Source organism: Hypanus sabinus, chromosome 26, assembly GCF_030144855.1.
Source record: "Hypanus sabinus isolate sHypSab1 chromosome 26, sHypSab1.hap1, whole genome shotgun sequence".
NCBI lineage: Eukaryota > Metazoa > Chordata > Chondrichthyes > Myliobatiformes > Dasyatidae > Hypanus > Hypanus sabinus.
Window position 1 is genome coordinate 17,955,615 of NC_082731.1, and position 27,691 is coordinate 17,983,305.

At 56.3% G+C, this 27,691-nt stretch overlaps 2 protein-coding genes across 8 annotated transcripts in view; one reads left to right on the forward strand and one right to left on the reverse strand.

Annotated features, from left to right (window-relative positions):
* The window catches only part of LOC132381554 (probable H/ACA ribonucleoprotein complex subunit 1), a gene marked incomplete at both ends in the record, with an annotated part of 10,617 nt that extends 7,206 nt beyond the window's left edge, over positions 1–3,411 (forward strand). The window contains 2 exons of the mRNA XM_059951055.1: positions 1,110–1,154; positions 3,334–3,411. Coding sequence (XP_059807038.1) covers positions 1,110–1,154; positions 3,334–3,411 — 123 coding nt within the window. The remainder of the gene's footprint in view (positions 1–1,109; positions 1,155–3,333) is intronic.
* The window catches only part of dhrs1 (dehydrogenase/reductase (SDR family) member 1), a 57,884-nt gene that overhangs the window by 23,251 nt on the left and 6,942 nt on the right, over positions 1–27,691 (reverse strand). For 4 of the 7 annotated variants that reach the window (XM_059951478.1, XM_059951476.1, XM_059951482.1 and 1 more), the window contains exons 2-3: positions 14,268–14,428; positions 8,723–8,866 (exon numbers count right to left, since the gene is read on the reverse strand). In XM_059951478.1, coding sequence (XP_059807461.1) covers positions 8,723–8,866; positions 14,268–14,417 — 294 coding nt within the window. In that variant the 5' untranslated portion in view covers positions 14,418–14,428. Of the gene's footprint in view, positions 1–8,722; positions 8,867–14,267; positions 14,429–22,282; positions 22,363–27,691 lie in introns of all 7 variants that reach the window. The other 3 variants (XM_059951480.1, XM_059951479.1, XM_059951481.1) reach the window with 3 other exon arrangements.

A 27,691-nucleotide genomic window follows, 5' to 3' on the forward strand; every position in this document is an offset into this window, starting at 1 on the left:
GAGGGGAGCTGGGGGGACGGGAGGAGGTGGACAGGGGAGTAGTGGGAGGGGAGGAGGTACAGGGGAGGAGGCGGAGAGTGGGGAGGAGGAGTGGGAGGGAAGGTGGGGGGAGGGGAGGAGTGGGGACGGGGAGGAGTGGGGACGGGGAGGAGTGGGACAGGGGAGGAGTGGGACAGGGGAGGAGTGGGACAGGGGAGGAGGGGGGACGGGGAGGAGGGGGGACGGGGAGGAGGGGGGACGGGGGAGGAGGGGGGACGGGGAGGAGGGGGGGACGGGGGAGGAGGGGGGACGGGGGAGGAGGGGGGACGGGGGAGGAGGGGGGACGGGGGAGGAGGGGGGACGGGGGAGGAGTGGGGACGGGGGAGGAGTGGGGACGGGGGAGGAGTGGGGACGAGGAGGAGTGGGGACGAGGAGGAGTGGGGACGGGGAGGAGTGGGGACGGGGAGGAGTGGGGACGGGGAGGACTGGGACATTGGAGGAGGGGGAGGGGAGGAGTGGGGATGGGGAGGAGTGGTGACGGGGAGGATTGGGGAGGGGGAGGAGTGGGACAGGGGAGGAGTGGGGACAGGGGAGGAGTGGGGACAGGGGAGGAGTGGGGACAGGGGAGGAGTGGGGACAGGGGAGGAGTGGGGACAGGGGGAGGAGTGGGGAGAGGGGAGGAGTTGGAGAGGGGAGGAGTTGGAGAGGGGAGGAGTGGAGACAGGGGAGGAGTGGGACAGGGGAGGAGGGGGACAGGGGAGGAGGGGGACAGGGGAGGAGGGGGACAGGGGAGGAGGGGGATGGGAGGAGTGGGGATAGGGGAGGAGTGGGGATAGGAGAGGAGTGGGGATAGGGGAGGAGTGGGGATAGGGGAGGAGTGGGGATAGGGGAGGAGTGGGGATAGGGGAGGAGTGGGGATAGGGGAGGAGTGGGGATAGGGGAGGAGTGGGGACTGGGAGGAGTGGGGGACTGGGAGGAGTGGGGACTGGGAGGAGTGGGGACAGGGAGGAGTGGGGACAGTGAGGAGTGGGGACAGTGAGGAGTGGGGACAGGGAGGAGTGGGGACAGGGGAGGAGGGGGACAGGGGAGGAGGGGGACGGGGAGGAGGGGGACAGGGGACGAGTGGGGACAGGGGAGGAGTGGGGACAGGGAGGAGTGGGGACAGGGAGGAGTGGGGACAGGGAGGAGTGGGGACAGGGAGGAGTGGGGACAGGGAGGAGTGGGGACCGGGGAGGAGGGGGACCGGGGAGGAGGGGGACCGGGGAGGAGGGGGACAGGGGAGGAGGGGGACAGGGGAGGAGGGGGACAGGGGAGGAGGGGGACAGGGGAGGAGGGGGACAGGGGAGGAGGGGGACAGGGGAGGAGGTACAGGGGAGGAGGTACAGGGGAGGAGGGGGAGAGTGGGGAGGAGGAGTGGGAGGGAAGGTGGGGGGAGGGGAGGAGTGGCAGTGGAGGAGTGGTGACAGGGGAGGAGTGGGGACAGGGGAGGAGAGGGGTGAGGGGAGGAGTGGGGTGAGGGGAGGAGTAGGGACAGGGGGGAGTGGGGACTGGGGAGGAGTGGGGACAGGGGAGGAGTGGGGACAGGGGAGGAGTGGGGTCAGGGTTGGAGTGGGGACAGGGGAGGAGTGGGGACAGGGGAGGAGTGGGGACAGGGGAGGAGTGGGGACAGGGGAGGAGTGGGACAGGGGAGGAGTGGGACAGGGGAGGAGTGGGACAGGGGAGGAGTGGGACAGGGGAGGAGTGGGGACAGGGGAGGAGCGGGACAGGGGAGGAGCGGGAGAGGGGAGGAGCGGGGACAGGGGAGGAGCGGGACAGGGGAGGAGCGGGACAGGGGAGGAGCGGGAGAGGGGAGGAGCGGGGACAGGGGAGGAGGGGGACAGGGGAGGAGCGGGACAGGGGAGGAGCGGGACAGGGGAGGAGCGGGACAGGGGAGGAGCGGGACAGGGGAGGAGCGGGACAGGGGAGGAGCGGGACAGGGGAGGAGCGGGACAGGGGAGGAGCGGGACAGGGGAGGAGGTACAGGGGAGGAGGTACAGGGGAGGAGGTACAGGGGAGAAGGTACAGGGGAGAAGGTACAGGGGAGGAGGTACAGGGGAGGAGGTACAGGGGAGGACGTACAGGGGAGGAGGTACAGGGGAGGAGGTACAGGGGAGGAGGGGAAGAGTGGGGAGGAGGAGTGGGAGGGGAGGTGGGTGAGGGGAGGAGGGGGACAGGGGAGGAGCGGGACAGGGGAGGAGCGGGACAGGGGAGGAGCGGGACAGGGGAGGAGCGGGACAGGGGAGGAGGTACAGGGGATGAGGTACAGGGGAGGAGGTACAGGGGAGGAGGTACAGGGGAGGAGGTACAGGGGAGGACGTACAGGGGAGGAGGTACAGGGGAGGAGGTACAGGGGAGGAGGTACAGGGGAGGAGGGGAAGAGTGGGGGAGGAGGAGTGGGAGGGGAGGTGGGGGAGGGGAGGAGGGGGACAGGGGAGGAGTGGGGACGGGGAGTAGTGGGAGGGAGGAGTGGGGACAGGGGAGGAATGGGGACGGGGAGGAGTGGGGACGGGGAGGTGTGGGGACAGGGGAGGAGTGGGGACGGGAGGAGTGGGGACGGGGAGGAGTGGGACAGGGGAGGAGTGGGACAGGGGAGGAGTGGGACAGGGGAGGAGTGGGACAGGGGAGGAGTGGGACAGGGGAGGAGGGGGGACGGGGGAGGAGGGGGGACGGGGGAGGAGGGGGGACGGGGAGGAGGGGGACGGGGAGGAGGGGGGACGGGGGAGGAGTGGGGACGGGGAGGAGTGGGGACGGGGAGGTGTGGGGACGAGGAGGGGTGGGGACGGGGAGGACTGGGACATTGGAGGAGGGGGAGGGGAGGAGTGGGGATGGGGAGGAGTGGTGACGGGGAGGATTGGGGAGGGGGAGGAGTGGGACAGGGGAGGAGTGGGGACAGGGGAGGAGTGGGGACTGGGAGGAGTGGGGACAGGGAGGAGTGGGGACAGGGAGGAGTGGGGACAGGGAGGAGTGGGGACAGGGGAGGAGTGGGGACAGGGGAGGAGTGGGGACAGGGGAGGAGTGGGGACAGGGGAGGAGTGGGGACAGGGGAGGAGTGGGGACAGGGAGGAGTGGGGACAGGGAGGAGTGGGGACAGGGAGGAGTGGGGACAGGGAGGAGTGGGGACAGGGGAGGAGGGTGACAGGGGAGGAGGGGGATGGGAGGAGTGGGACAGGGGAGGAGTGGGGACAGGGGAGGAGTGGGGACAGGGGAGGAGTGGGGACAGGGGAGGAGTGGGGACAGGGGAGGAGTGGGGACAGGGGAGGAGTGGGGACAAGGGAGGAGTGGGGACAGGGGAGGAGTGGGGACAGGGGAGGAGTGGGAGAGGGGAGGAGGGGGACCGGGGAGGAGGGGGACCGGGGAGGAGGGGGACCGGGGAGGAGGGGGACCGGGGAGGAGGGGGACAGGGGAGGAGGGGGACAGGGGAGGAGGGGGACAGGGGAGGAGGTACAGGGGAGGAGGTACAGGGGAGGAGGTACAGGGGAGGAGGGGGAGAGTGGGGAGGAGGAGTGGGAGGGAAGGTGGGGGGAGGGGAGGAGTGGCAGTGGAGGAGTGGTGACAGGGGAGGAGTGGGGTGAGGGGAGGAGTGGGGTGAGGGGAGGAGTAGGGACAGGGGGGAGTAGGGACTGGGGGAGTGGGGACAGGGGAGGAGTGGGGACAGGGGAGGAGTGGGGACAGGGGAGGAGTGGGGACAGGGGAGGAGTGGGGTCAGGGTTGGAGTGGGGACAGGGGAGGAGTGGGACAGGGGAGGAGTGGGGACAGGGGAGGAGTGGGACAGGGGAGGAGTGGGACAGGGGAGGAGTGGGACAGGGGAGGAGTGGGACAGGGGAGGAGTGGGACAGGGGAGGAGTGGGGACAGGGGAGGAGCGGGAGAGGGGAGGAGCGGGAGAGGGGAGGAGCGGGGACAGGGGAGGAGCGGGACAGGGGAGGAGCGGGACAGGGGAGGAGCGGGAGAGGGGAGGAGCGGGGACAGGGGAGGAGGGGGACAGGGGAGGAGCGGGACAGGGGAGGAGCGGGACAGGGGAGGGCGGGACAGGGGAGGAGCGGGACAGGGGAGGAGCGGGACAGGGGAGGAGCGGGACAGGGGAGGAGCGGGACAGGGGAGGAGCGGGACAGGGGAGGAGGTACAGGGGAGGAGGTACAGGGGAGGAGGTACAGGGGAGGAGGTACAGGGGAGGAGGTACACGGGAGGAGGGGAAGAGTGGAGGGGAGGTGGGGGAGGGGAGGAGGGGGACAGGGGAGGAGTGGGGACGGGGAGTAGTGGGAGGGAGGAGTGGGGACAGGGGAGGAATGGGGACGGGGAGGAGTGGGGACGGGGAGGAGTGGGGACGGGGAGGAGTGGGGACGGGGAGGAGTGGGGACGGGGAGGAGTGGGGACGGGGAGGAGGGGGAGGGGAGGAGTGGGGATGGGGAGGAGGTACAGGGGAGGAGGGGGTGAGGGGAGGAGGAGTGGGAGGGGAGGAGGGGAGAGGGGAGGATTGGGGAGGGGGAGGAGTGGTGACGGGGAGGATTGGGGAGGGGGAGGTGTGGGGAGGCGGAGGAGGAGGACAGGGGAGGGGGGACAGTGGAGGAGTGGGACAGGGGAGGAGTGGGGACGGGGAGGTGTGAGTGTGGGGGAGGAGTGGTGGGAGGGGAGGAGGGGGACAGGAGAGGGGGACAGGGGAGGAGGTACAGGGGAGGAGGAGTGGGAGGGAAGGTGGTGGGACGGGGAGGAGTGGGGACGGGGAGGACTGGGACATTGGAGGAGGGGGAGGGGAGGAGTGGGGATGGGGAGGAGTGGGGACAGGGGAGGAGTGGGAGAGGGGAGGAAGGGGACCGGGGAGGAGGGGGACAGGGAGGAGTGGGGACGGGGAGGAGTGGGAGAGGGGAGGAGGGGGACCGGGGAGGAGGGGGACCGGGGAGGAGGGGGACCGGGGAGGAGGGGGACAGGGGAGGAGGGGGACAGGGGAGGAGGGGGACAGGGAGGAGGGGGACAGGGGAGGAGGTACAGGGGAGGAGGTACAGGGGAGGAGGGGGAGAGTGGGGAGGAGGAGTGGGAGGGAAGGTGGGGGGAGGGGAGGAGTGGCAGTGGAGGAGTGGTGACAGGGGAGGAGTGGGGTGAGGGAGGAGTGGGGTGAGGGGAGGAGTAGGGACAGGGGGGAGTAGGGACTGGGGGAGTGGGGACAGGGGAGGAGTGGGGACAGGGGAGGAGTGGGGACAGGGGAGGAGTGGGGACAGGGGAGGAGTGGGGTCAGGGTTGGAGTGGGGACAGGGGAGGAGTGGGACAGGGGAGGAGTGGGGACAGGGGAGGAGTGGGACAGGGGAGGAGTGGGACAGGGGAGGAGTGGGACAGGGGAGGAGTGGGACAGGGGAGGAGTGGGACAGGGGAGGAGTGGGGACAGGGGAGGAGCGGGGAGAGGGGAGGAGCGGGAGAGGGGAGGAGCGGGGACAGGGGAGGAGCGGGACAGGGGAGGAGCGGGACAGGGGAGGAGCGGGAGAGGGGAGGAGCGGGGACAGGGGAGGAGGGGGACAGGGGAGGAGGGGGACAGGGGAGGAGCGGGACAGGGGAGGAGCGGGACAGGGGAGGAGCGGGACAGGGGAGGAGCGGGACAGGGGAGGAGCGGGACAGGGGAGGAGCGGGACAGGGGAGGAGCGGGACAGGGGAGGAGCGGGACAGGGGAGGAGCGGGACAGGGGAGGAGGTACAGGGGAGGAGGTACAGGGGAGGAGGTACAGGGGAGGAGGTACACGGGAGGAGGGGAAGAGTGGGGGAGGAGGAGTGGGAGGGGAGGTGGGGGAGGGGAGGAGGGGACAGGGGAGGAGTGGGGACGGGGAGTAGTGGGAGGGAGGAGTGGGGACAGGGGAGGAATGGGGACGGGGAGGAGTGGGGACGGGGAGGAGTGGGGACGGGGAGGAGTGGGGACGGGGAGGAGGGGGAGGGGAGGAGTGGGGATGGGGAGGAGGTACAGGGGAGGAGGTGGTGAGGGGAGGAGGAGTGGGAGGGGAGGAGGGGAGAGGGGAGGATTGGGGAGGGGGAGGAGTGGTGACGGGGAGGATTGGGGAGGGGGAGGTGTGGGGAGGCGGAGGAGGAGGACAGGGGAGGGGGGACAGTGGAGGAGTGGGACAGGGGAGGAGTGGGGACGGGGAGGTGTGAGTGTGGGGGAGGAGTGGTGGGAGGGGAGGAGGGGGACAGGGGAGGAGGTACAGGGGAGGAGGAGTGGGAGGGAAGGTGGTGGGACGGGGAGGAGTGGGGACGGGGAGGACTGGGACATTGGAGGAGGGGGAGGGGAGGAGTGGGGATGGGGAGGAGTGGGGACAGGGGAGGAGTGGGGACAGGGGAGGAGTGGGAGAGGGGAGGAGTGGGAGAGGGGAGGAGTGGAGAGGGGAGGAGTGGGGAGAGGGGAGGAGTGGGGAGAGGGGAGGAGTGGGGAGAGGGGAGGAGTGGGGACAGGGGAGGAGTGGGGACAGGGGAGGGGGGACAGGGGAGGAGTGGGACAGGGGAGGAGTGGGACGGGAGGAGTGGGACAGGGGAGGAGTGGGACAGGGGAGGAGGTACAGGGGAGGAGGTACAGGGGAGGAGGTACAGGGGAGGAGGTACAGGGGAGGAGGGGGTGAGGGGAGGAGGAGTGGGAGGGGAGGAGGGGAGAGGGGAGGATTGGGGAGGGGGAGGAGTGGTGACGGGGAGGATTGGGGAGGGGGAGGTGTGGGGAGGCGGAGGAGGAGGACAGGGGAGGGGGGACAGTGGAGGAGTGGGACAGGGGAGGAGTGGGGACGGGGAGGTGTGAGTGTGGGGGAGGAGTGGTGGGAGGGGAGGAGGGGGACAGGAGAGGGGGACAGGGGAGGAGGTACAGGGGAGGAGGAGTGGGAGGGAAGGTGGTGGGACGGGGAGGAGTGGGGACGGGGAGGACTGGGACATTGGAGGAGGGGGAGGGGAGGAGTGGGGATGGGGAGGAGTGGGGACAGGGGAGGAGTGGGAGAGGGGAGGAGTGGGAGAGGGGAGGAGTGGGAGAGGGGAGGAGTGGGAGAGGGGAGGAGTGGGAGAGGGGAGGAGTGGGGAGAGGGGAGGAGTGGGGACAGGGGAGGAGTGGGGACAGGGGAGGAGTGGGGACAGGGGAGGAGTGGGGACAGGGGAGGGGGGACAGGGGAGGAGTGGGACAGGGGAGGAGTGGGACAGGGGAGGAGTGGGACAGGGGAGGAGTGGGACAGGGGAGGAGTGGGACAGGGGAGGAGTGGGACAGGGGAGGAGTGGGACAGGGGAGGAGTGGGACAGGGGAGGAGGTACAGGGGAGGAGGTACAGGGGAGGAGGTACAGGGGAGGAGGTACAGGGGAGGAGGGGGAGAGTGGGGGAGGAGGGGGAGAGTGGGGGAGGAGGGGGAGAGTGGGGGAGGAGGAGTGGGAGGGGAGGTGGGGGGAGGGGAGGAGCGGGACAGGGGAGGAGTGGGGACGGGGAGGGAGGGAGGTACAGGGGAGGAGGGTGAGAGTGGGGAGGAGGAGGGGGAGAGTGGGGAGGTGGAGGGAGGGAAGGTGTGGGGAGGGGAGGAGTGGCAGTGGAGGAGTGGGGACGGGAGGAGTGGGGACAGGGTAGGAGTGGGGACAGGGAGGAGTGGGGACAGGGAGGAGTGGGGACAGGGAGGAGTGGGGACAGGGAGGAGTGGGACAGGGGAGGAGTGGGGACGGGGAGGAGTGGGGACGGGGAGGAGTGGGGACGGGGAGGAGTGGGGACGGGGGAGGAGTGGGGACGGGGAGGAGTGGGACGGGGGAGGAGTGGGACGGGGGAGGAGTGGGACGGGGGGAGGAGTGGGACGGGGGAGGAGTGGGACGGGGGAGGAGTGGGACGGGGGAGGAGTGGGACGGGGGAGGAGTGGGACGGGGGAGGAGTGGGACGGGGGAGGAGTGGGACGGGGGAGGAGTGGGACGGGGGAGGAGTGGGACGGGGGAGGAGTGGGACGGGGGAGGAGTGGGGACAGGGGAGGAGTGGGGACAGGGGAGGAGTGGGGACAGGGGAGGAGTGGGGACAGGGGAGGAGTGGGGACAGGGGAGGAGTGGGGACAGGGGAGGAGTGGGGACAGGGGAGGAGTGGGGACAGGGGAGGAGTGGGGACAGGGGAGGAGTGGGGACAGGGGAGGAGTGGGGACAGGGGAGGAGTGGGGACAGGGGAGGAGTGGGACAGGGGAGGAGTGGGACAGGGGAGGAGTGGGACAGGGGAGGAGTGGGACAGGGGAGGAGTGGGGACAGGGGAGGAGTGGGGACAGGGGAGGGGGGACAGGGGAGGAGGGGGGGACAGGGAGGGAGGGGGGACAGGGGAGGAGTGGGGGACAGGGGAGGAGTGGGGACAGGGGAGGTGTGGGGACAGGGGAGGAGTGGGGACAGGGGAGAGTGGGACATAGGAGGAGTGGGGAGGAGGAGTGGAACGGGGTGGGAGAAGTGTGGGGGATGAGGATTGGGAAGAGGTAGATGATTTCTTGATGTGGGCCCATGTTGGTGTTCTGTGGGGGATGTTGACTGGAGGAAGGGATGTGGGAGATGGGGCCATTGGAGGAGAGAAGGAGTCTTTATGGACTGACTGTCTGATTTGTGAGAGGTGCCATTATGAAGGGGATAGCTGCCAGGTATGGCCCGCATATTTCAGCCCCCAGGGTTCACTGGGTGACGGGGAGTACTGGGCAAGGGGTTTTGCGGCGGGAAGGGGAGGGAGGTGGTTTCGGTTCAGTGCCTGTGCCCTCGCTCCTACCTGAACCACCGAGTAGGCATTGTTGACCAGGATGTCCAGGCGGCCATCTTGCTCCTGCTGCACCTTGCCGAAGAGGGATCTGACCTCCTCCTCCTTGCCCGAGTCGCACACCACCGGCACACACTTCCCACCGCGCGCCGCTACCTGATGAGGGAAGGAGAAACAAAACGTGAGGGGTGGGGTGGTGAACTGATGCTGCATAAAAATGGCCGCCACCTGCCCTCGCTACAGCCCAGAATGGTGCCCTTGGCAGGCCTGGGCCCACTGCTGCTCACAGTATGACACTCTTACCCACAACACCGCCAATCTTTGTATCATCCACCCATGAACTCTTTCAGCAAGCTGTTTGGAAGTATGTATTACAAACAGCAGAGGTCCCACTAGTGCAGAATACCACCAGTCACAGGCCTCCAGCTAGAATAAATCCCATCGACTGCCGTGGACAAATCTGAATCCAACCAGCCAATGCACCGTGGATCCCACCTCCCGGATGAGCCTCCCGTCAGGGAACTTGTCAAACTCCCTAATAAAATCCAGCTCAACAACATCCACAGATTAAAATTCAAGGTAGCTTGTTGGCATTGTTCAGTAAACGGGGGATAGGAGAACAAAATGATTGTTACTCCAGGTCTGATGCAGCGTAAAACACGAGCTGGGCACGAAGAACGCATTAACTGTAAATATAAAAGCAACCCTATCTAACAGATAGGGTTCTGTGCTCGGCAGTGGGTGTGGGAGGGGTAAATGGGTGCAGCTGTTGATCAGCCTGACTGCTTAGGGAAAGAGCGGTCTCTGAGCACGGTGCTCCTGGTGTGGAAGCTGCAGCCTCTTCCCGGAAGTGAGTGGGACAAATCGTCCACGAGCAAGGTGAGAGGGGATCCCGCAACGATACTGCTGGCATCTTTCTCTTACGGCAGGTCGGCTGGTGCTGCTGATGCATTAACTACCCACTGTGGAGCCTGCCTGCCCCTCGTAGTGTGGTTTCTGCATCACACGGTGATGCCTCAGATTAGGAAGCTCTCTGCTGTGTACCTGTAGAAGGTCGTGAGTATAGTCCAGCTCTCTTCAGCCTCCTCAGAAGCCAGAGGTGTTGGTGAGCTTTCCTTGTGTTCTGGGGCCGTGAGAGGTCGTGCAAGATGTGTACTCCCAGGAGTTTGAAACTGCTTGCAGTTTCTGTTGCTGTGCGCTTTGTTAATTCAATATTTCAATCAGAAAGTCTCCATGACCTGGATCAACACGTTGATGTAGAGTGGAAGCTGGTGTGCTTCAGGGACTCTATCAGGCGATGCCAACCCAGGTTGGAGCAGCTGCGGACAAGAAGCCAGACAAAGGTTGGTCCAACGTCGACTCCCGAAACAGACTCACGTCTGCCCCGGCCGGGCCACACTTCATCACGTATCAAGCCAGCTTTTCAATATATACCGGCTTGGTCATCGCCCAGAATAACAAGGTTCATGGTGCTCAGAGTCTGCCGTGTTTGGGAAGTGTACGAGACCCTACAAACTCAACACCTAACAGTCACTTTTCTAACAACGAACCTGCACGAAGACCACTGGGAACTTCGATCATCACTCAATGTCGAAGGCACGTCAACGGTGGAATGCGAATACCTCTCCAGGCATTGAGGTTGATGTAGTTGCCCTCCAAGGAGCTCTCACCAAGACCTCTGCTCCACCTCGAGATAGGGTTCCCCGACATGATAGAGTGACAGTTGTATTCCACAAGAAACGCGGGACAGCGTTTCTGCCAAAATCTCATTTACTTCCATTTCTGTTACGAGCTCTAAAATCACACCCAATAACAATGCCCACAACACTATTATTAGAACCACAGAACATTACAGCACAGAAACAGGCCTTTTCGCCCTTCTTGGCTGTGCCAAACCATTTTCCTGCCTAGTCCCACTGACCTACACCTGGCCCATATCCCTCCATACACCTCTCGTCCATGTACCTGTCCAAGTTTCTCTTAAATTTTAAAAGTGAGCCTGCATTCACCACTTCATCTGGCAGCTCATTCCACACTCCCACCACTCTCTGTGTGAAAAACTTACCTCTAACATCCCCTCGGTACCTGCTTCCAAGCATCTTAAAACTATGCCCTCTCATGCTAGCCATTTCAACCCTGGGGAAAAGCCTCTGACTATCCACACGATCAAAGCCCCTCATCAACTTATACACCTCTATCAGGCCACCTCATCCTCTGTCGCTCCAAGGAGAAAAGGCCGAGTTCACTCAACGTATTTTCGTAAGGTACACCCTTCAATCCAGACAACATCCTTGTAAATCTCCTCTGCACTCTCTCTATAATATCCACATCCTTCCTGTGAGGCGACCAGAACTGAGCACAGTACTCCAAGTGGGGTCTGACCAGGGTCCTGTGTAGCTGCAACATTACCTCTCGGCTCCTGAACTCAATCCCACGATTGATGAAGGTGAACACACCATAGGCCTTTTCTGAGCGTCCTGTGGACTCCGACCCCAAGATCCCTCTGATCCTCCACACTGCCAAGAGTCTTACCATTAATGCTATATTCTGCCATCATATTTGACCTACCAGAATGAACCACCTCATACTTATCTGGGGTGAAATCCATCTGCAACTTCTCAGCCTGGTCGAGAGAGCCCGAATGCTTCGGTGCCTTTTCCCAGACGGCAGGAGGGAGAAGAGTTTGTATGAGGGGTGCGAGGGGTCCTTCATAATGCTGTTTGCTTTGCGGATGCAGCGTGTAATGTAAATGTTCGTGATGGTGGGAACAGGGACCCCGATGATCTTCTCAGCTGACCTCACTATCTGCTTTGTGGGCCGAAGGGCCTGTATTGTGCTGTAGGTTTTCTATGTTTCTATAGAGAGACAGAGGGAGTGTCTGGGATCCGAGGGCACAGCCTCAGAGTAAGGGACAACCCTCCCTCCCGTAGAATGGAGGTGATGTTGGAATTTCTTCAGCCGGAGGGTGGTGAGTCAGTGGGATTCACTGCTGCGGACGGCCGGGGAGGCCGAACCACTGGGTCTGTTTAAGACGGAGGCTGACAGGCTCTTGATTCATCGGGGCGAGAGCTGGCAGGGTCCCAGAAAGGCTGCATCCATCATCGCCCAGGACACGGCTCTCACTGTTACCATCGGGAAGGAGGTTCAGGAGCCTGAGGCACACATTCAATGATTCAGGAACAGCTTCTTCCCCTCCGCCATCAGACAGGAGGTACAGGAGCCTGAGGCACACACTCAGTGATTCAGGAACAGCTTCTTCCCCTCCGCCATCAGACAGGAGGTACAGGAGCCTGAAGACACACACTCAGCGATTCAGGAACAGCTTCTTCCCCTCTGTCATCCGATCTCTAAATGGACATTGAACCCATGAACACTACCTCACTACTTTCCTATTTCTATTTTGCCTATTACTTAATCTTACTCTATATATAGACAAATACACGCACACATGAATATAAACTGTATTTCAGTCTTTTTCTCTCTCTCCATTATCATGAACTGCTACTGTAAGTCAACAAATTTCACAACACATACATGCTGGTGAGATTAAACATGATTCTGATCCCTATGTGTCAAGGACGTCCCCACCCACCACCCTGAGTGTGACACAATGGCCCCGGGGGAGGGGGTGTGGTTATGGCACGGGTTAAAGCATTGTGTGACTGCAGGAACGTAGTCGGAGGAAGAACAATTTCCCCTGAGCACAGGACGAGAAACCATGGGCACGAAGTGGCTCAGCAGATCGGACACTGAGGAACAGGTGAACAGCATACAGTTCCTCTCCGGACCGACGGCCCAGTCACTGCAGAAAGCTGACGATCCTGACAAAGAGCGGCTCGGAGCCGGGGACTCAATGGAGAAGGTGCAGAAGGCAGACTGGAGTGAGGAAGATCGACTGGTTACGTGATGTTGCAACAACAGCATCCGCGACACCAACGAACCGACCACGGGCTTCAGGAAGGGGAAGAGGAAGGAGCACGGACCAGCCCTCGTCAAGCGGACGGCAGTGGGAAACCTGAGCCCTTTCAAGTTCCTTAGCACCAACATCTCCAAGGATCTTATCTGGGGCCCCACCATATTGATGCAATTACAAAGACAGTGTTTACATTTTATTCACAGTTTGAGCAGATTTGGTGTGTCAGCAGAGCCTCGGGCAAATTTATATAACGCACAGGGGAGTGGTTGTAACACGACCGATAAGGAGGCTCCAGTGAACAGGGTTGTTGAGGGCCATAAACCAGCGGGTTTGGTCACAGGCACAACAGGAAGGCAGAACCCATCATGACGGCGTCACTATCTGGGACGGACCCTCGACAGGGCAGCTCACAGTAACGTCGTAAGCAGTGATCGAGGCCTGGACGTTCTCTCTGTGTGTCGTCCCTGGGTGCTCCGGTCTCCTGCCACGTCCCGAAGGTTAGGCTGACGAAGTTGCTGCTCAAAGCGTGGCCACGTTGTGGCGGTATGCAATCCTCGCCGTTTGATTTGACGCCAAAGACACATCACCCTGAATGTGACAAAGAAAGTGAATCTTCCTGTAGGGAAGACCCACAATCAGTGACTTAGACACAGCCTCTTCCCCTCCATCGCTTTCACAACAGTTCATGAACACCATTACATTACCCCACTTTCCCTCTGCCACCCCTGAAGTCACAAACACCCCGTTATCCCTCTTCCCCTTTCTCTTTTTTTTGTAATTTTTTTTATTTAAGTTCATCATCAAACAAACATTTCCATAAGATGTATTTCAGACATTGTACATATACATCATATAATCATATATATCACAAATCTCCACAAAGTATTTATCTGAGGTACACACTTATAGAAAAGAGTGGAGAGAAAAAACAAGCAAAAACAAAGAACTATGTACAAGTAGGGAGTGATCTTTTGTTTTTACAACAGATTCATTGATTTGTGAGAATAAAGTCAGGCCTATGAGGCATTATTTAGTTAAACCATTTTTCCCAGTATGAATCATATTGTTCCAAATTTCATTTGATTGGATTTAATAGCCCACTTACATTAAAAGAAATGAATTTTACCTTGTCCTTAGCCATCTGTATTTATCTGTCAATGTATCATTGAAATTAGAATAAAACTTAATCGATCTACTCCCTGAACAAATAAGATCCAAGAAACACAGATCATAACACAAATGGCAACAAACGTGTGATTCCAAGGCTGAGGTCACTAGTCGATGACCCTGCGTCGAGCTAGAGGAAATGTCTAGCTGTGGGGGATAACCCCTCCTACTTGTGAGTTGTGGGCTCCCAATGCAGTATTCATAAAAGTCAGTGAACAAATCCATTACACAGAAAAGATTTCCCTGTGTACTCCTCATATATGTGTGTGTGTGTGTGTGTGTGTGTGTATATAGACGCTGAGCTCGTGGGGGTGGGGAATGTGACGGTTAGGAGATAAGGGGGGAAATGAGGTAACACACTGGGGGGTGACGACGGAGACTGGGGAAGATGGGGTTGGACAGGAGGGCAGTGGACCAACCAGCCCGTACCCTTCGCTTGGACGATCCCAACACCCAACGATCTGCACCCCTCACCTCCTCAGCAGCCTGCCGCAAAGTTTCCATGTTGCGGCCGGTGATGTAGACGGTGGCTCCAGCCTCCCCAAGCTGGAGGGCGATGCCTTTCCCAATCCCACGGGAGGCCCCCGTCACAATGCAGATGTGTCCCAAGAGTTTCCGGGCCATGGCTGCTCCTGCTGGAAGTGGAAGAAGGGAACATCAGGAGCTGCCACACTCAGTCAAACTGCTGTGCCAAGGTTCAGTTTATATTGCCCCATCCCCTCCGTCAGTGTGGTAGTGACCGTCACCCCAATGTCTGTCAGGGTCGAGACAGCAGGACCCAGGGGCGCAGGTGCCCATCTCACTGAAGCTGATTGGGAAGGTCAGAATGGACGTGCACAGCTTTGTGTCTCTGCAGGGCACGTGGTTTGAGTGTAAAAACAGCCAGTCACGTTGCAGCTGTACGAAACACCGACATCCCATAACAGGAAGGACGCGGAGGATTTGGGGACTAGGCAGATGGGATTCACCCGGACCTGACAGACAGTTATGACAGGATGAGAGGCATAGATAGGGCAGGTTTCATCATGGACTCGAGGACACAGCTTCAAGGTGAGTGAGGGAAGAAGCGGTAGGAGGCAAGTTGTTTTCTTAATCAGGGTCTGGTGGGTGACTGCAATGGGCTGCCAGGCAGATGCAGTGATGTTTAAGCGCATGAACAGACAGTCAGATGGATTTGGCTCAATTGACATCATGGCCAGCACAGGCAGGAAGGGCCGAATGGCCTGGTCCTACACTGTACTGTCCAGGAGGTGGAACATAGTTCAGTCCAGCACCAAAGTCAGCAGCAGCTGATTCACAAGTGACTGGGCCCCGTCTGCTTTTCTGGTCCCCGCTCTATTGGGAGGTGCTGGAAGTGATTGTTCAGGGTCCGGGAGAGACCCGCGATCATGGCTAAGGGAATACGGTCACGTCGCGGTTAGCAAGGCACTGTTACAGCTCGGGGAGATCAATCCCAGCATCTGTACACCCTCCCAGTGGAGTGTGTAGGTTTCCTCCGGGTGCTCCGGTTTCCTCCCACAGTCCAAAGATACAGATACAGATAGAGGAATTGGGCCATTTGGCCCATCGAGTCTGCTCCGCCATTTCATCATGGCTGATCCAATTTTCCCTCTCAGCCCCAAATACCTGCAGTCTCCCTGTACCCCTTCATGCCCTGACCAATGAAGAATTTATCAACCCCGGTCTTAAATATCCATGACTGCCTGTGGCAAAAGAATTCCTCATCTCTGTTCTAGAAGGACACCCCTCTGTTCTGAGACTCTCCCACCACAGGAAACCATCCAATAGATTTCAATGAATTCTAATGAATTCAAGCTCAGAGCCACCAAACGCTCTTCGTACGACAAGCTGTTCAATTGTGGAATCATTTTAGTGAATCTCCTTTGAATCCTCTCCAGTTTCAGCACATCCTTTCAAAGATAAGGAAACCGAAACCTGCTCACGATACTCCGTGAGGCCCCACCACTGCTCAATATTATATCCTTGTTCTTATTTTCTAGTGCTCTTGAAATGAATGCTAACATTGCATTTGCCTTCCTCACCACTGATGCAACATGCAAACTAACCTTTAGGGTAGCGGTCACCAACCTTTATAAGCCCAAGATCCCCTCCCTTGGCCTAAGTGAAAGGCGAGATCGACCCCAGATCAATTAGTTACACGCATGCGCACCGGGGCAGGAAAGACTGGAGGTAAAACCCCGTAACCTGGAAGTAGAAATAATGTATAAACACCAGGGGTATCCACCCTTTTCTGCACTGCAGACTGGTTTAATATTGAGAATATTCTTGCGGACTGGCCGATGGGGGGTGGTGTTAAACACGACGGGAATACTGCGATACTCGAAGCAGGTTCCTTGTGTCCAGTCTATTCCGCAATTTAGTTTTCGCGGCTCTCGGCACTTAGCTGCTGTCCCACTTGCTCAAATTTTTTCCATTGAAAAACTCAGCGGGTTCATCTTTCAGTGCAGGGTGCTTGGACTCGGTATTGAACCATGCTGACTATTGCTTATTTTATCATGTGCCTCCAAGTACCGAGACCCCATCCTTAATAATCAACTCCAAACACTGAGGTCAGACGAACTGGCCGAGGCTTTCCTTCCTTCTCCCTCTCTCCTTTTCTGAAGGGTGGAGTGACATTTGCAATTTTCCAGTCTTCCAGAACCATTGCAGAATTGAGTGATTCTTGAAAGATCATTACTACTACTTCAGCCACCTCCTTTATAACCCTGGGGTGTACACCATCTGGTCCAGGTGACCCATCTGCATTCAGACAATCGACAATAGGTGCAGAAGTAGACCACTCGGCCCTGCCCCGCCATTCTGAGATCATGGCTGATCTCAGCTTTCAGCTTCCTGAGAACCTTCTCTCTAGTAATGGTAACTTCATGACCCCTGACACTTGGAACTTCTACCATACTTCCACAAGTGAAGACTGATGCAAAATACTTAATCCGTTGGTCCATCATTTCCTTGTTCCTCATTACTACCTCTCCAGCATCACTTTCCAGCGGTCCGATATCCACTCTCACCTCTCTTTTACACTTTGTGTCTGAATAAACTTTTGGTATCCTCTTTAATATTACGGGCTAGCTTACTTTTGTATTCCATCTTTTATCTTCTTAATTACTTTTTTAGTTGTCTTTGTTGGTTTTTTTAAAAGCTTCCCAGTCCTCTAACTTCCCACTAACTTTTGCTCTATTATACCCTCTCTTTGGGTTTGACTTCCCTTGTTAGCCATGGTTGTGTCATCTTGCCTTTAGAATGGGATGTGTATATCCGGTGCCTTCCGAATTGCTGCCAGAAATTCCAGACATTGCTGCTCTGCTGTCATCCCTGCCAGTGTTCTTTTCCAATCAATTCTGGCCTCTCTCCTCTCTCGTGCCTCAGTAATTCCCTTTACTCCACTGTAACACTGACGCATCTGAATTTAGCTTCTCCTTCTCAAATGTCAGGGTGAATTTGACCATATTATGATCACTTTCCCCTAAGGGTTCTTTTACCTTGAGCTCTCTGATCAATTCCAGTTCACTGCACAACACTCGATCCCATAGTAGGCTGGACCACAAGCTGCTCTAAAAAGCCATCTCGTCAGTGCTTGAGAAGTTCACCCTCCTGGAATCCAGCACCAACCTGATTTCCCAATCTCCCTGTGTTTTGAAACTCCCCATGACTATTGTAGCATTGCCCTTTTGGCATGCATTTTCTATCTCGCGTAGGGACATCCTCAGTACTGTCTGGGTCTTCTTACCCTTGCAGTTCCTCAGCTCTACTCACAAAGGGTGAAACAGCTGCCGACCCGAGATTTCATTTTTTAACCAACAGAGCCACCCCACCCCCTCTGCTTTCCTGCCTATCTTTTCAATACAATGTATAACCCTCCCAGCTACAACCATCTTCCAGCCATGATTCAGTGGTGCCCACATGTAATGGTGCTACAAGTTCATTGACCTTATTCCATGTACTGAACGCACTCAAATATAAAACCTTCAGTCCTGTATTTTCTGTTTTGTCCGCCTTTGTAACTCATCCTGTTGGCTGCGGCTTTTCCCTACCTGCAGCCTCTGCGTTCTACCCATTGCCTCCGTTTGTAAACCATCTACCTCATCTTCAGCACTCTCATCCATCCACAGCTCAGGACACTGGTCGCACTGTGCTCAACCCTTTGACTCACCACTTTGTCTGCCTCCACAACCTCCCCACTAACTGCTCTGGCACTCCGGTTCCCATGCCCCTGCAACTCTAGCTTAAACCCCACAAACTTTCCCGCTAGGATATTAGTCCCCCTCCAGTTCAGGTGCAAACCATCCCTCCTTCCCTGAAAAAAGAGCCCAGCGAACCAAAACTCTTATGTCCTGCCTCCTACACCAGCTCCATAGCCACAAATGAAACCGTATAATCGTCCTAGTTCACGCCTCAGAGGATCCGTGGCATGGGTAGCAATCCTGAGAGCACAACCCAGGCAGTCCTGCCCTTGAATTTCGCACCTCGCTCCGAGGTCTCCGTGCAGAGCCCAGGTGTTCTGGTTCATGGGCTATTAGGTAATTATACATTGCCCTGTGGTTAGGTCAGGGTTAAATGGGGGTTGCTGGGGAACAGGGCTGGAAAAATGAAAACAACCCTCAGGAGATGATACAGCCTCTGAATCTGAGGCGGTGGGGAGCTGATACTAAACAACACCACCTATGGCCCCCGCTTTCTCCCATTCAACAGACTGATTGACCCCAGCTCCATCCTCCCGTACAGACCGCGTCTCGCATTCACAGTCCAAAACTCACTGACTAACCTCCCTCTGGAGAAGAGAGAATCTCAGAGGTTCGGTGCGGGTTTAGGAAAGAATCTCCACCTGGAATCACTTCTAGTCACGAAGGAGGGTTCCTCCATGACACCCCTTCGCCTCTTCCCCGTGTTATGAATGCACCACAGCTCTGAGGGGCCGAAGGGGCGGGGGAGCCCCCTCCTTTGTGAGAATCACAAGAGCGTTATTGGGTTGGCTCAGAGGAATCCAGGAAATGAGAGAGAGACATGGGCATTGTCTCCTGGAGACCACGTTTGTGGATTGGGGACTATGCTACGTGAATGCCCTCGGGCAAAGTGGGCTGGTTGAGAGAGAGATTGCATCATCCCAACCTGATTGACATCTGAGACCCCGTGAGGAAGTATAAAAGAGGGTCTGGGGGAGCAACCCCTTTCAGACGCACCAGAAGAAACGCTAGCGATCCCGTAATAGCGGGAAGCCATTTGAAGGAAGCCACGTGCGTTCAGTTCCCTTGCCTGGGGGGCTGGTGGCTGGTACCACGGAAAATGACTTGGAACTAACAACGGGGAACCAACTCCCCCAACGCAACGGATTGGCCTCATAAAGACCCGGGCAAGTTTCAAACCGTCTCTCTCTTAAACCCACAGAGCTGCAGCTTGAAAGGACAGTGACTTTTATCTTTCCATCGGACAATACAATATCCCCTAGACCGGGGGTCGGCAACCCGCGGCTCCGGAGCCACATGTGGCTCTTTTACGTCTGTGCTGCGGCTCCCTGTTGCTTTGGGAAATAATTGGTTGTGGCGACCCTTTTCCTGGCACATCCGAACCGACTCACAATTAGATAGCCTACGGGGGTTTGCGAGCACAGAGCTTTGGAGCCTCTGCGCCATGGGGGGCAGGTTGAGGGAGGCTTAAAAGTGAGGCTGAAGATTTCGAATAAAGTTTTTTCCTTTGACTGCAGTTACCGACTCCGTGTCGTAATTTTAGCGCTGCGTGTAGCACACCGCTACATGGTCAGTATTTAATTAAAATGTATTTTATGTTAGTTTGTTAGTTTTTGAAATGTAAATCTAAATTTGAAGATTATGGTGATCTTGTACAATCTAAATAAGACGTTGTGGCGACCCATTTCCTGACACATCCGAACCGGCTCACAATTAGCCAGCGTTCAGGCTAAGGGAGATAGCCTACGGGGGTTTGTGAGTACGTGTCTTTTGCAGCATCCACACCCATGGGGGGCGGGTTGAGGGAGGCTTAAAAGCAAGGCTGTTTAGTTCGAATAAAGCTATCTTTGACTGCAGTTTACTGACTGCGTGTAGCACACCGCTACAACGTGTTTCTATCGCTGGCTGTCCAGAGGGGAGGTGCTGAAACGCTTTGTCGCGTGTCTGGAAGAAGTGAAAACTTTCCTGGGCAGCAAAGGGCTCACCTTTCCTGAGCTGGAACAGCCAGAGTGGCTGGAAAAGCTACACTTCATGGTAGACATGACAGCGCACCTGAACACGCTGAACACAGCTCTTCAACGGGGTAAGGACGTACAGCCCTGCACATGTTGGAGGATGTTTTGGCATTCGAGCGCAAGTTGACGTTGCTTGCCAGAGATTTACAGAAAGGCACATTGTCTCATTTCCCCAATTTGAGAGAGTTCAAACAAGGTCACGACATGATAAATTCGGAGTATTTACATTCTGCAATCATCGCAATGTAAACATCGTTTGGGAAACGCTTCTGTGAGTTCAGAGAGGAAAAAAACTCATTATCCTTCCCGGTCACTCCCCTAGGCATCGATCCATCCCTACTGAATACGACTGCATTGTCAGGTGTGAGTCAACCTGAACAAGTATGATAAATATTTTAATTGCCTATTATTTTACGTATATTCATATGTTTTCATTGTTCAGTGAAATAGTCCTTTTATTTTTCAGGTTGACAGCTGGCTGACGTTATTTTTGCTGCTGGCGGCAAATTTAAGTTTGGCGTTTTTCATAAATACAAGAAGGACTCAAATAGACGTTGAGTATTTTACTTAAAAGTAACCTTCAACCCAACGTCTTTTTTTTGGAGTTCAAAATGTTTTTGTTGCATGCAGAAATGTAATTTCATTTTCTCTGCAGGAGTTCATCAATTTCATAAATGCAACACATTATAGTTTGTTTATACATAGCATAAAGGCAAAACAAAACATTGTATGCAGTGTTATTTCATTTTAAATGTCAAACGGGTTTTGCGGCTCCCAGTGTTTTCTTTTCTGTGGGAAACGGGTCCAAGTGGCTCTTTCAGTGGTAAAGGTTGCTGACCCCTGCCCTAGACAAACGATAGAGCTATTGCTTAATTGATGATTATTATTATACCCGCGTTTTTCAATTGAGTATTGACGACGTATTTTATCTGAATGTCTGTATTAATTTTATTTTTTTGCCCTTTTATGAATAAAGACTTTTAAAAATAGTACCATCAGACTTCAACGGGCCTCTCTATCTATGCTGGTAAGCGACCTAGTTACGGGGTTCATATCACCCGGCACTTACAGCGTTGCCCCGCGCTCTCTGCCTGTTGCAGGTCCTTACTCCTCTGCTGTTCCTCACAATGTAAATATTGAAAAAAAAAACTAGGTTCTTATCCAACTGATAAGAACAAACAAACGTTCTGTGAACTTTTCCTTTCTTTCTCCGGAAGCTACATCGCGTGCCAGAGTACAACTACACTTTCCACACCACAGCTCCAAGTAAATTCCCGACCCTCGGGAGTCAGCACCTCTCCCTGCAAATGGATCCTCGACTTCCCACCAACAGACGGGCCACCAGGAAAGGTAGGCAGCAACACCCCCCCCCCATGATTACTCGTAACACTAGTGCCCCACGAAGGCTGTGCCCTCAACCTTGTACTCTGCTCCCTGTACACGCGTAACTGCATGACCAGATTGAGTTCTGACTGCATCCACAAGTTTCCAGGCGACACCACCGTAGCGAGGAGTACCTCAAATAATGAAGTGTCGGGCTGCAGGAAGGAGACAGAGAGCTCGGCCACATGGTATCACCTCCTTGCCCTCAATGTCAACAGAACAAATGAGCCGGTCGTTGACTGCAGAAAGGGGAGGGGGAAGTCTGCAAGCTCCTGTCTACGTCAGTGGCACTGAGGTCGAAGAGAGTTGAGTCCCTAGACATGAACACCCCCTGTCCTGGTCCAACTATGTTAACACCACGGCTGAGAATGGTCACCAGGGCCTCGACTTCTTAAGGAGGCTAAATAAACTTGGCACGCCCCGTCGTCCCACGCCGATATTTTATCCACGCACCATAAAAAGCATTCTGAGTGGGTGAACCACTGCCCGTGACTGCAAGAACATGCAGAGTTGTGGACACAGCCGAGCCCTTGGCAGAAACCTCATGGGCTTTCTCTGCACCTCTCGCTGCCTAATCAGAGATCCCACTCACCCTGAATGTTCTCCCTGCTCCCCTCTCCCATCAGGCAAAAGATACAAAAGACTAACAGCTCGTACCACCGGCCTCAAGGACGGCTGGGGAGTGTGAGTGGGTGCGTTGTCTGTCTGTCCGTGCTCGAGTATCTCTCCGGGGCGGGGGGGATCCCGTTATACACTGGGGACCCGGGTTCGAATCCCACCACGGCAGATGGTGAATTTAAATCCAAAAAAAAATCTGATAACCGTGAAACCATGTCGATTGTCGTAAAAACACATTGGATTCACTAATGTCCTTTAAGATCGTCCTTACCTGGTCTGGCTGATATGTGACTCCAGAACCTTAAATGCCCTCTGAAACGGCCTAACAAGCCATTCAGTTGTATCCGACTGCTGAACAGAAAATAATAAGGAATGAACCCAGATGGATAACCGGGCATCAACCTAGCACTGGAAACGACTACGGCAAAACCAGCCCAGTTAACCCTGCTAAGTCCTCCTTACTAACAACTGAGGACTTGTGCCAAAGTTGGGAGAGCTGTCTCAGAGACTAGCTGAGGCAAGCAACAGCCTGACGTAGCTGTACTGACAGAATCAGACCTCGCAGTGAACATTCTGGACCCCAGCCTCACCGTTCCTGTGTATGTACTGGCACAGTGACGTACAGCAGAGAGCCAATTGCCCTGGCAACGCTCAACGTCGACTCTGGACCCCATGAAGTCTCGTGGCACCAGGTTAAACACGGGCAAGGAAACCTCCTGCTGATTACCACGTACCGTCCTCCCTCGGCTGATGTATCAGTACCTCTGCATGTTGAGCAGCACCTGGAGGAGGCATTGAGGCTGGCAAGGGCACAGGTTGTACTCAGGGTGGGGACTTCAATGTCCATCAGCAAGAGTGGCCTGGTAGTACCGCCACAGACTGAGCTGGCCGGGTCCTACGGGACAGGGCTACTGGACTGGGACTACAGCTAAAAATGGAGTCAATGGGAATTAGGGGGGAAACCCTCCACTGGTTGGAATCAGACCTGACACAAAGGAAGATGGTTGTGGTGGCGGGGGGTCAATCGTCTCATTCTCAGGCCATCACCGCAGGAGTTCCTCAGGAAAGTGTCCTGGGACCAACCATCTTCAGCTGCTTCATCAATGACCTTCCTTCCATCATAAGGTCAGAAGTGGAGATGATCACAGATGACTGCACAATGTGCTGCACCATTTGTGACTCCTCAGATAGTGAAGCAGTTCATACCCAAATGCAGCAGGACCCGGACCCAAGCAGGCTTGGGCTGACGAGTGGCAAGTAACATTCGAGCCACGCAAGTGCCAGGCAGTGACCATCTCCAACAGGAGAGGCTCTAACCATCACTGAATCCCCTACTATCAACATCGACATGGGTTACCATCGACAGGAAACTGACTACCAGAGCAGGTCAAAGGCTAGGAATTCTGTGGGTACAACTGACCTCCTGACTCCCCAAAGCCTGCCCACCATCTACAATAGACAGTTGGTGCAGGAGTAGGCCATTCGGCCCTTTGAGCCAGCACCGCCATTCAATGTGATCGTGGCTGATCACCCACAAGGCCCAGGTCGGGAGTGTAATGGAATACTCGCCACTCGCCTGGATGAGTGCAGCTCCATCAACACTCAACAAGCTTGACACCACCCAGTACAAGGCAGCCCTCTTGATTGGTACCCCTTCCTCAAGCATCCAATCCCCCCACCTTCGATGGACCGTCGCAGCAGTGTGTACTATCTCCAAGATGCACTGCAACAACACACCAAAGTTCCTCAGGCAGCACCTTCCAGACCCACGGCCACCACCATCTAGAAGCACGAGAACAGCAGCAGATACCTGGGATCACCAGCACTTGGAAATCCCCCTCCGAGTCACTCACCATCCTGACTTGGACACATATCACCGTTCCTTCATCGTTGCTGGGTCAAAATCATGGAATCCCCTCCCTGACAGCACTGAGGGTGTCCCTACACCTCGGGGACCGCAGCGGTTCAAGAAGGCAGCTCATCGCCACCTCCTCAAGGGGCAACTAGGGATGGGCAATAAACGCTGGCTCAGCTGGCCACACCAACATCCCGTGTGTGTGTGTGTGCATGTGTGTATGTCAGTGTGTGTGCGTCAGTGTGTGTCTGTGTGTGTGTCAGTGTGTGTCTGTGCATGTGTGTATGTCAGTGTGTGTGTGTCAGTGTGTGTGCGTCAGTGTGTGTGCGTCAGTGTGTGTGCGTCAGTGTGTGTGTGTCAGTGTGTGTGCGTCAGTGTGTGTGCGTCAGTGTGTGTCTGTGCATGTGTGTATGTCAGTGTGTGTGTGTAAGTGTCTGTGCGTGTGTGTGTGTCAGTGCATGTGTGTGTGTGCATGTGTGTATGTCAGTGTGTGTGTGTAAGTGTGTGTGTGTAAGTGTGTGTGTGAGTGTGTGTCTGTGCATGTGTGTGTGTCAGTGTGTGTGTGCATGTGTGTATGTCAGTGTGTGTGTGTGTGTGTAAGTGTGTGTGTGCATGTGTGTATGTCAGTGTGTGTGTGTAAGTGTGTGTGTGTGAGTGTGTGTCTGTGCATGTGTGTGTGTCAGTGTGTGTGTGCATGTGTGTATGTCAGTGTGTGTGTAAGTGTGTGTGTGAGTGTGTCTGTGCATGTGTGTGTGTCAGTGTGTGTGTGCATGTGTGTATGTCAGTGTGTGTGTGCGTGTGTGTGTGTATAAGTGTGTGTGTGTGAGTGTGTGTCTGTGCATGTGTGTATGTCAGTGTGTGTGTGTCAGTGTGTGTCTGTGCATGTGTGTGTCAGTGTGTGTGTGCATGTGTGCATGTGTGTATGTCAGTGTGTGTGTGTGTGTGTAAGTGTGTGTGTGTCTGTGCATGTGTGTGTGTCTGTGTGTGTGTGTGTCTGTGTGTGTGTGTGTGTCTCAGTGTGTGCATGTGTGTGCGTGCGTGTGCATGTGTGCATGTGTGTATGTCAGTGTGTGTGTGTGTGTGTGTGTAAGTGTGTGTGTGTGTCTGTGCATGTGTGTGTCAGTGTGTGTGTGCATGTGTGTATGTCAGTGTGTGTGTGTGTGTAAGTGTGTGTGTGTGTGTGTGTCTGTGCATGTGTGTGTGTCTGTGTGTGTGTGTGTGTGTGTGTGTGTGTGTGTGTGTCTCAGTGTGTGCATGTGTGTGCGTGCGTGTGTGCATGCGTGTGCTGCTTCTCTGCCACAAGTGTTTCTCTGCGTCTGTGTGCATAGGGATTTTACACACTCCCCCCCCACCCCCCCACAGGTTGTCCGATTGCCTCCCACCTGCCAGAGATGTTTGGGTGGGTGGATAAATCGGCCACTGTGAATTGCCTCCCCACTGTGTGGCTAAGTGTTGGAATCTGGAAGGCGTAGATGGGAAAGAGGGGGTGAGGGTGGGGGGAAATAAGATTGAGATTGTTCAGCATAAACTAGATAGGCTGAATGGCCTCCACCACAAAAAAAATCGGGGGGGGGGGGGGAATGCTAAAAGCTTACAGAGGTGTACACAACCACAAAGGGCACAGACAGGGTGGATGAATATGGTTTCTGCCCCCAGGGAAAACTAAAACCGAGGCTTAAGGTCAGAGGGATTGAAAAGAGACCAGAATGTGGTGGGTCCTGTTACACCACCATCAAGATCTCTTACCATACTGTCCCATGCTCACACTCTGGAAAGACTGATCACCTGGCTGTAATTCTACCACGAATTTAGGCAGGGACTGAAAACTGCAGCATCAGCAGTGAGGACCAGGAAGGTTTGGACAAGGGAGGACTGCTTTGAATCGGTGGACTGGACTGTGTTCAGGGGTTCATCTTTGAACCTGAGTGAGTACGTCACAGCGGTCACTGACTTCATTAAAACCTGTGTGGATGAGCGTGTGCTTTCAAAAACATGCCACATACACCCGAATCAACAGCCGTGGATGAACTAGGAAGTCCTTAGCCTGCTGAGGGCCAGATCTGTGTGTAACTCTTACCCAACAGGCTGGTATGTCTAGGCAAAAGGAGATCCAGCCACACACCAATCCCACCTCTCGTACACGCATGTGCTGTGAGAATCGAGTTTATGCCTCGCGCCCGCGCACAGTATCAAATTCATACCAGATACCGTTATGAAATACACTTTAAAGAGTTTACTAAAACTAAAAGAGTACTAGGCAATACAATATATATGAAAGAAAAGAAAAAGTAAAAGGTGCCAACTTATCAAAGTTCAGTCAGTTTAGTGCACATCGTTGGAGCACAACCATCGAACCATACCACCCCTCGTCGCTTGCCTCCGACCTCCACGTCTTCGCACCCGGGACCACCTCCAGTAGTCAACCAAGCAGTGCAGCGCACGTCCCCCTTCCTCGGCGTCTTCCTCCCAACTCTCTCGAAAACCCGTGAAACTCCCCCCCCAAAAGTTCCCAGCCTCACAAGACAAAATAACATCCCCATTGGTTAACAAATGAATACAATCCCCATATCAGCAAGTCTAAAGCTAAACGACTGCGAGAGGAACACTTATCAGACAAAGAAGCATTCCTACTCTTAACAAGCCAAAGAAGCCATTTTGAGTCACATACACATTGTACATTCTCCCCCCCCCCCCCACCAGCAAATGTCATGCCCTCGTGACATTACCAGAGTTCCCCAAGGCTTCTTGCAACACACAAAACCCAACTCAGGAGCAGAAAGCAGCGACATAACTACCCAGAGCAGTAGAAATCACACTCTGTTCTCCTGGCACCACATATGTCAACCGTTCTGGGGGGCGGGGGCGCCTACTCCTCTGAGATCTCCGTACCCCTTCTGCCAACCCTTCCACTTCACTGGGCTCCCTCTTCACCTGCGAACCCTCTGCCTCGGACACCCCAGGTGTACCTGACAGCCCCTCACCCCCTCCCTCACGGGGTTCCCCCCTCACCTGAGAACCCACCAGCTCACGCTCAGGTTCCACCCTCTCTCCCCCCAACACTGGCTGCCTCTCCATCTGACCCTCACTACCTTCCCTCCTCTCACCCAACTCAGTATGGGAAGGGGCAGGAGCCTCCTCTTCTGGTACTGGAGCGCCAGCGAATGGGAACAGGGGCCACTCATCTGAGTCGTCCTCTTCCGAATCAGTAGCCATTCCCGGGTTAGGGACCCGTCCCCGCTCTTCAGCAGCGGGCTCTTCCCTCACTCCGCGCCCTCACAGAGTCCTTGTACTAGGCGCAACCTCCCTCTCTGGCTCCTTGTCCACCTGCACCGCTTGGCCCAGGGGCAGCAGGTGATTCCAATGGAGTACCTCGATAGGCCCTTTCCCATCCTCAGGTTTCACCCGGTGAACTGATAGATTTGGCATCTGGCTCTCTATTACATAGGGGCTGGCCGCCCATCAATCTGCCAACTTGTGCTTACCAGGGAGTCCCAAATTCCGTAAAAGGACCCGGTTGCCCGGCAATAATTGGGCAAACTTCACCTTTTGATCAAATCTCATCATATTCCTCTGATTTTGTTTGGTAGCCGCAGCCTCAGCCAACTCATACGCCCGCTGTAACTCCCTCGTCATGTCGGACACATACTTTAGATAGGGCTTCCTGGGTAATTCACCCACTTCAACCCCAAAACACAAGTCAATAAGCAACCCCGCTTCCCGCCCGAACATCAGATAATAGGGCGAGTACCCTGCAGCATCATTGAGAGTACAATTGTAACAGTGAACCAAATGTCCAATATGACAACTCCGCTTATTTTTCGGCCC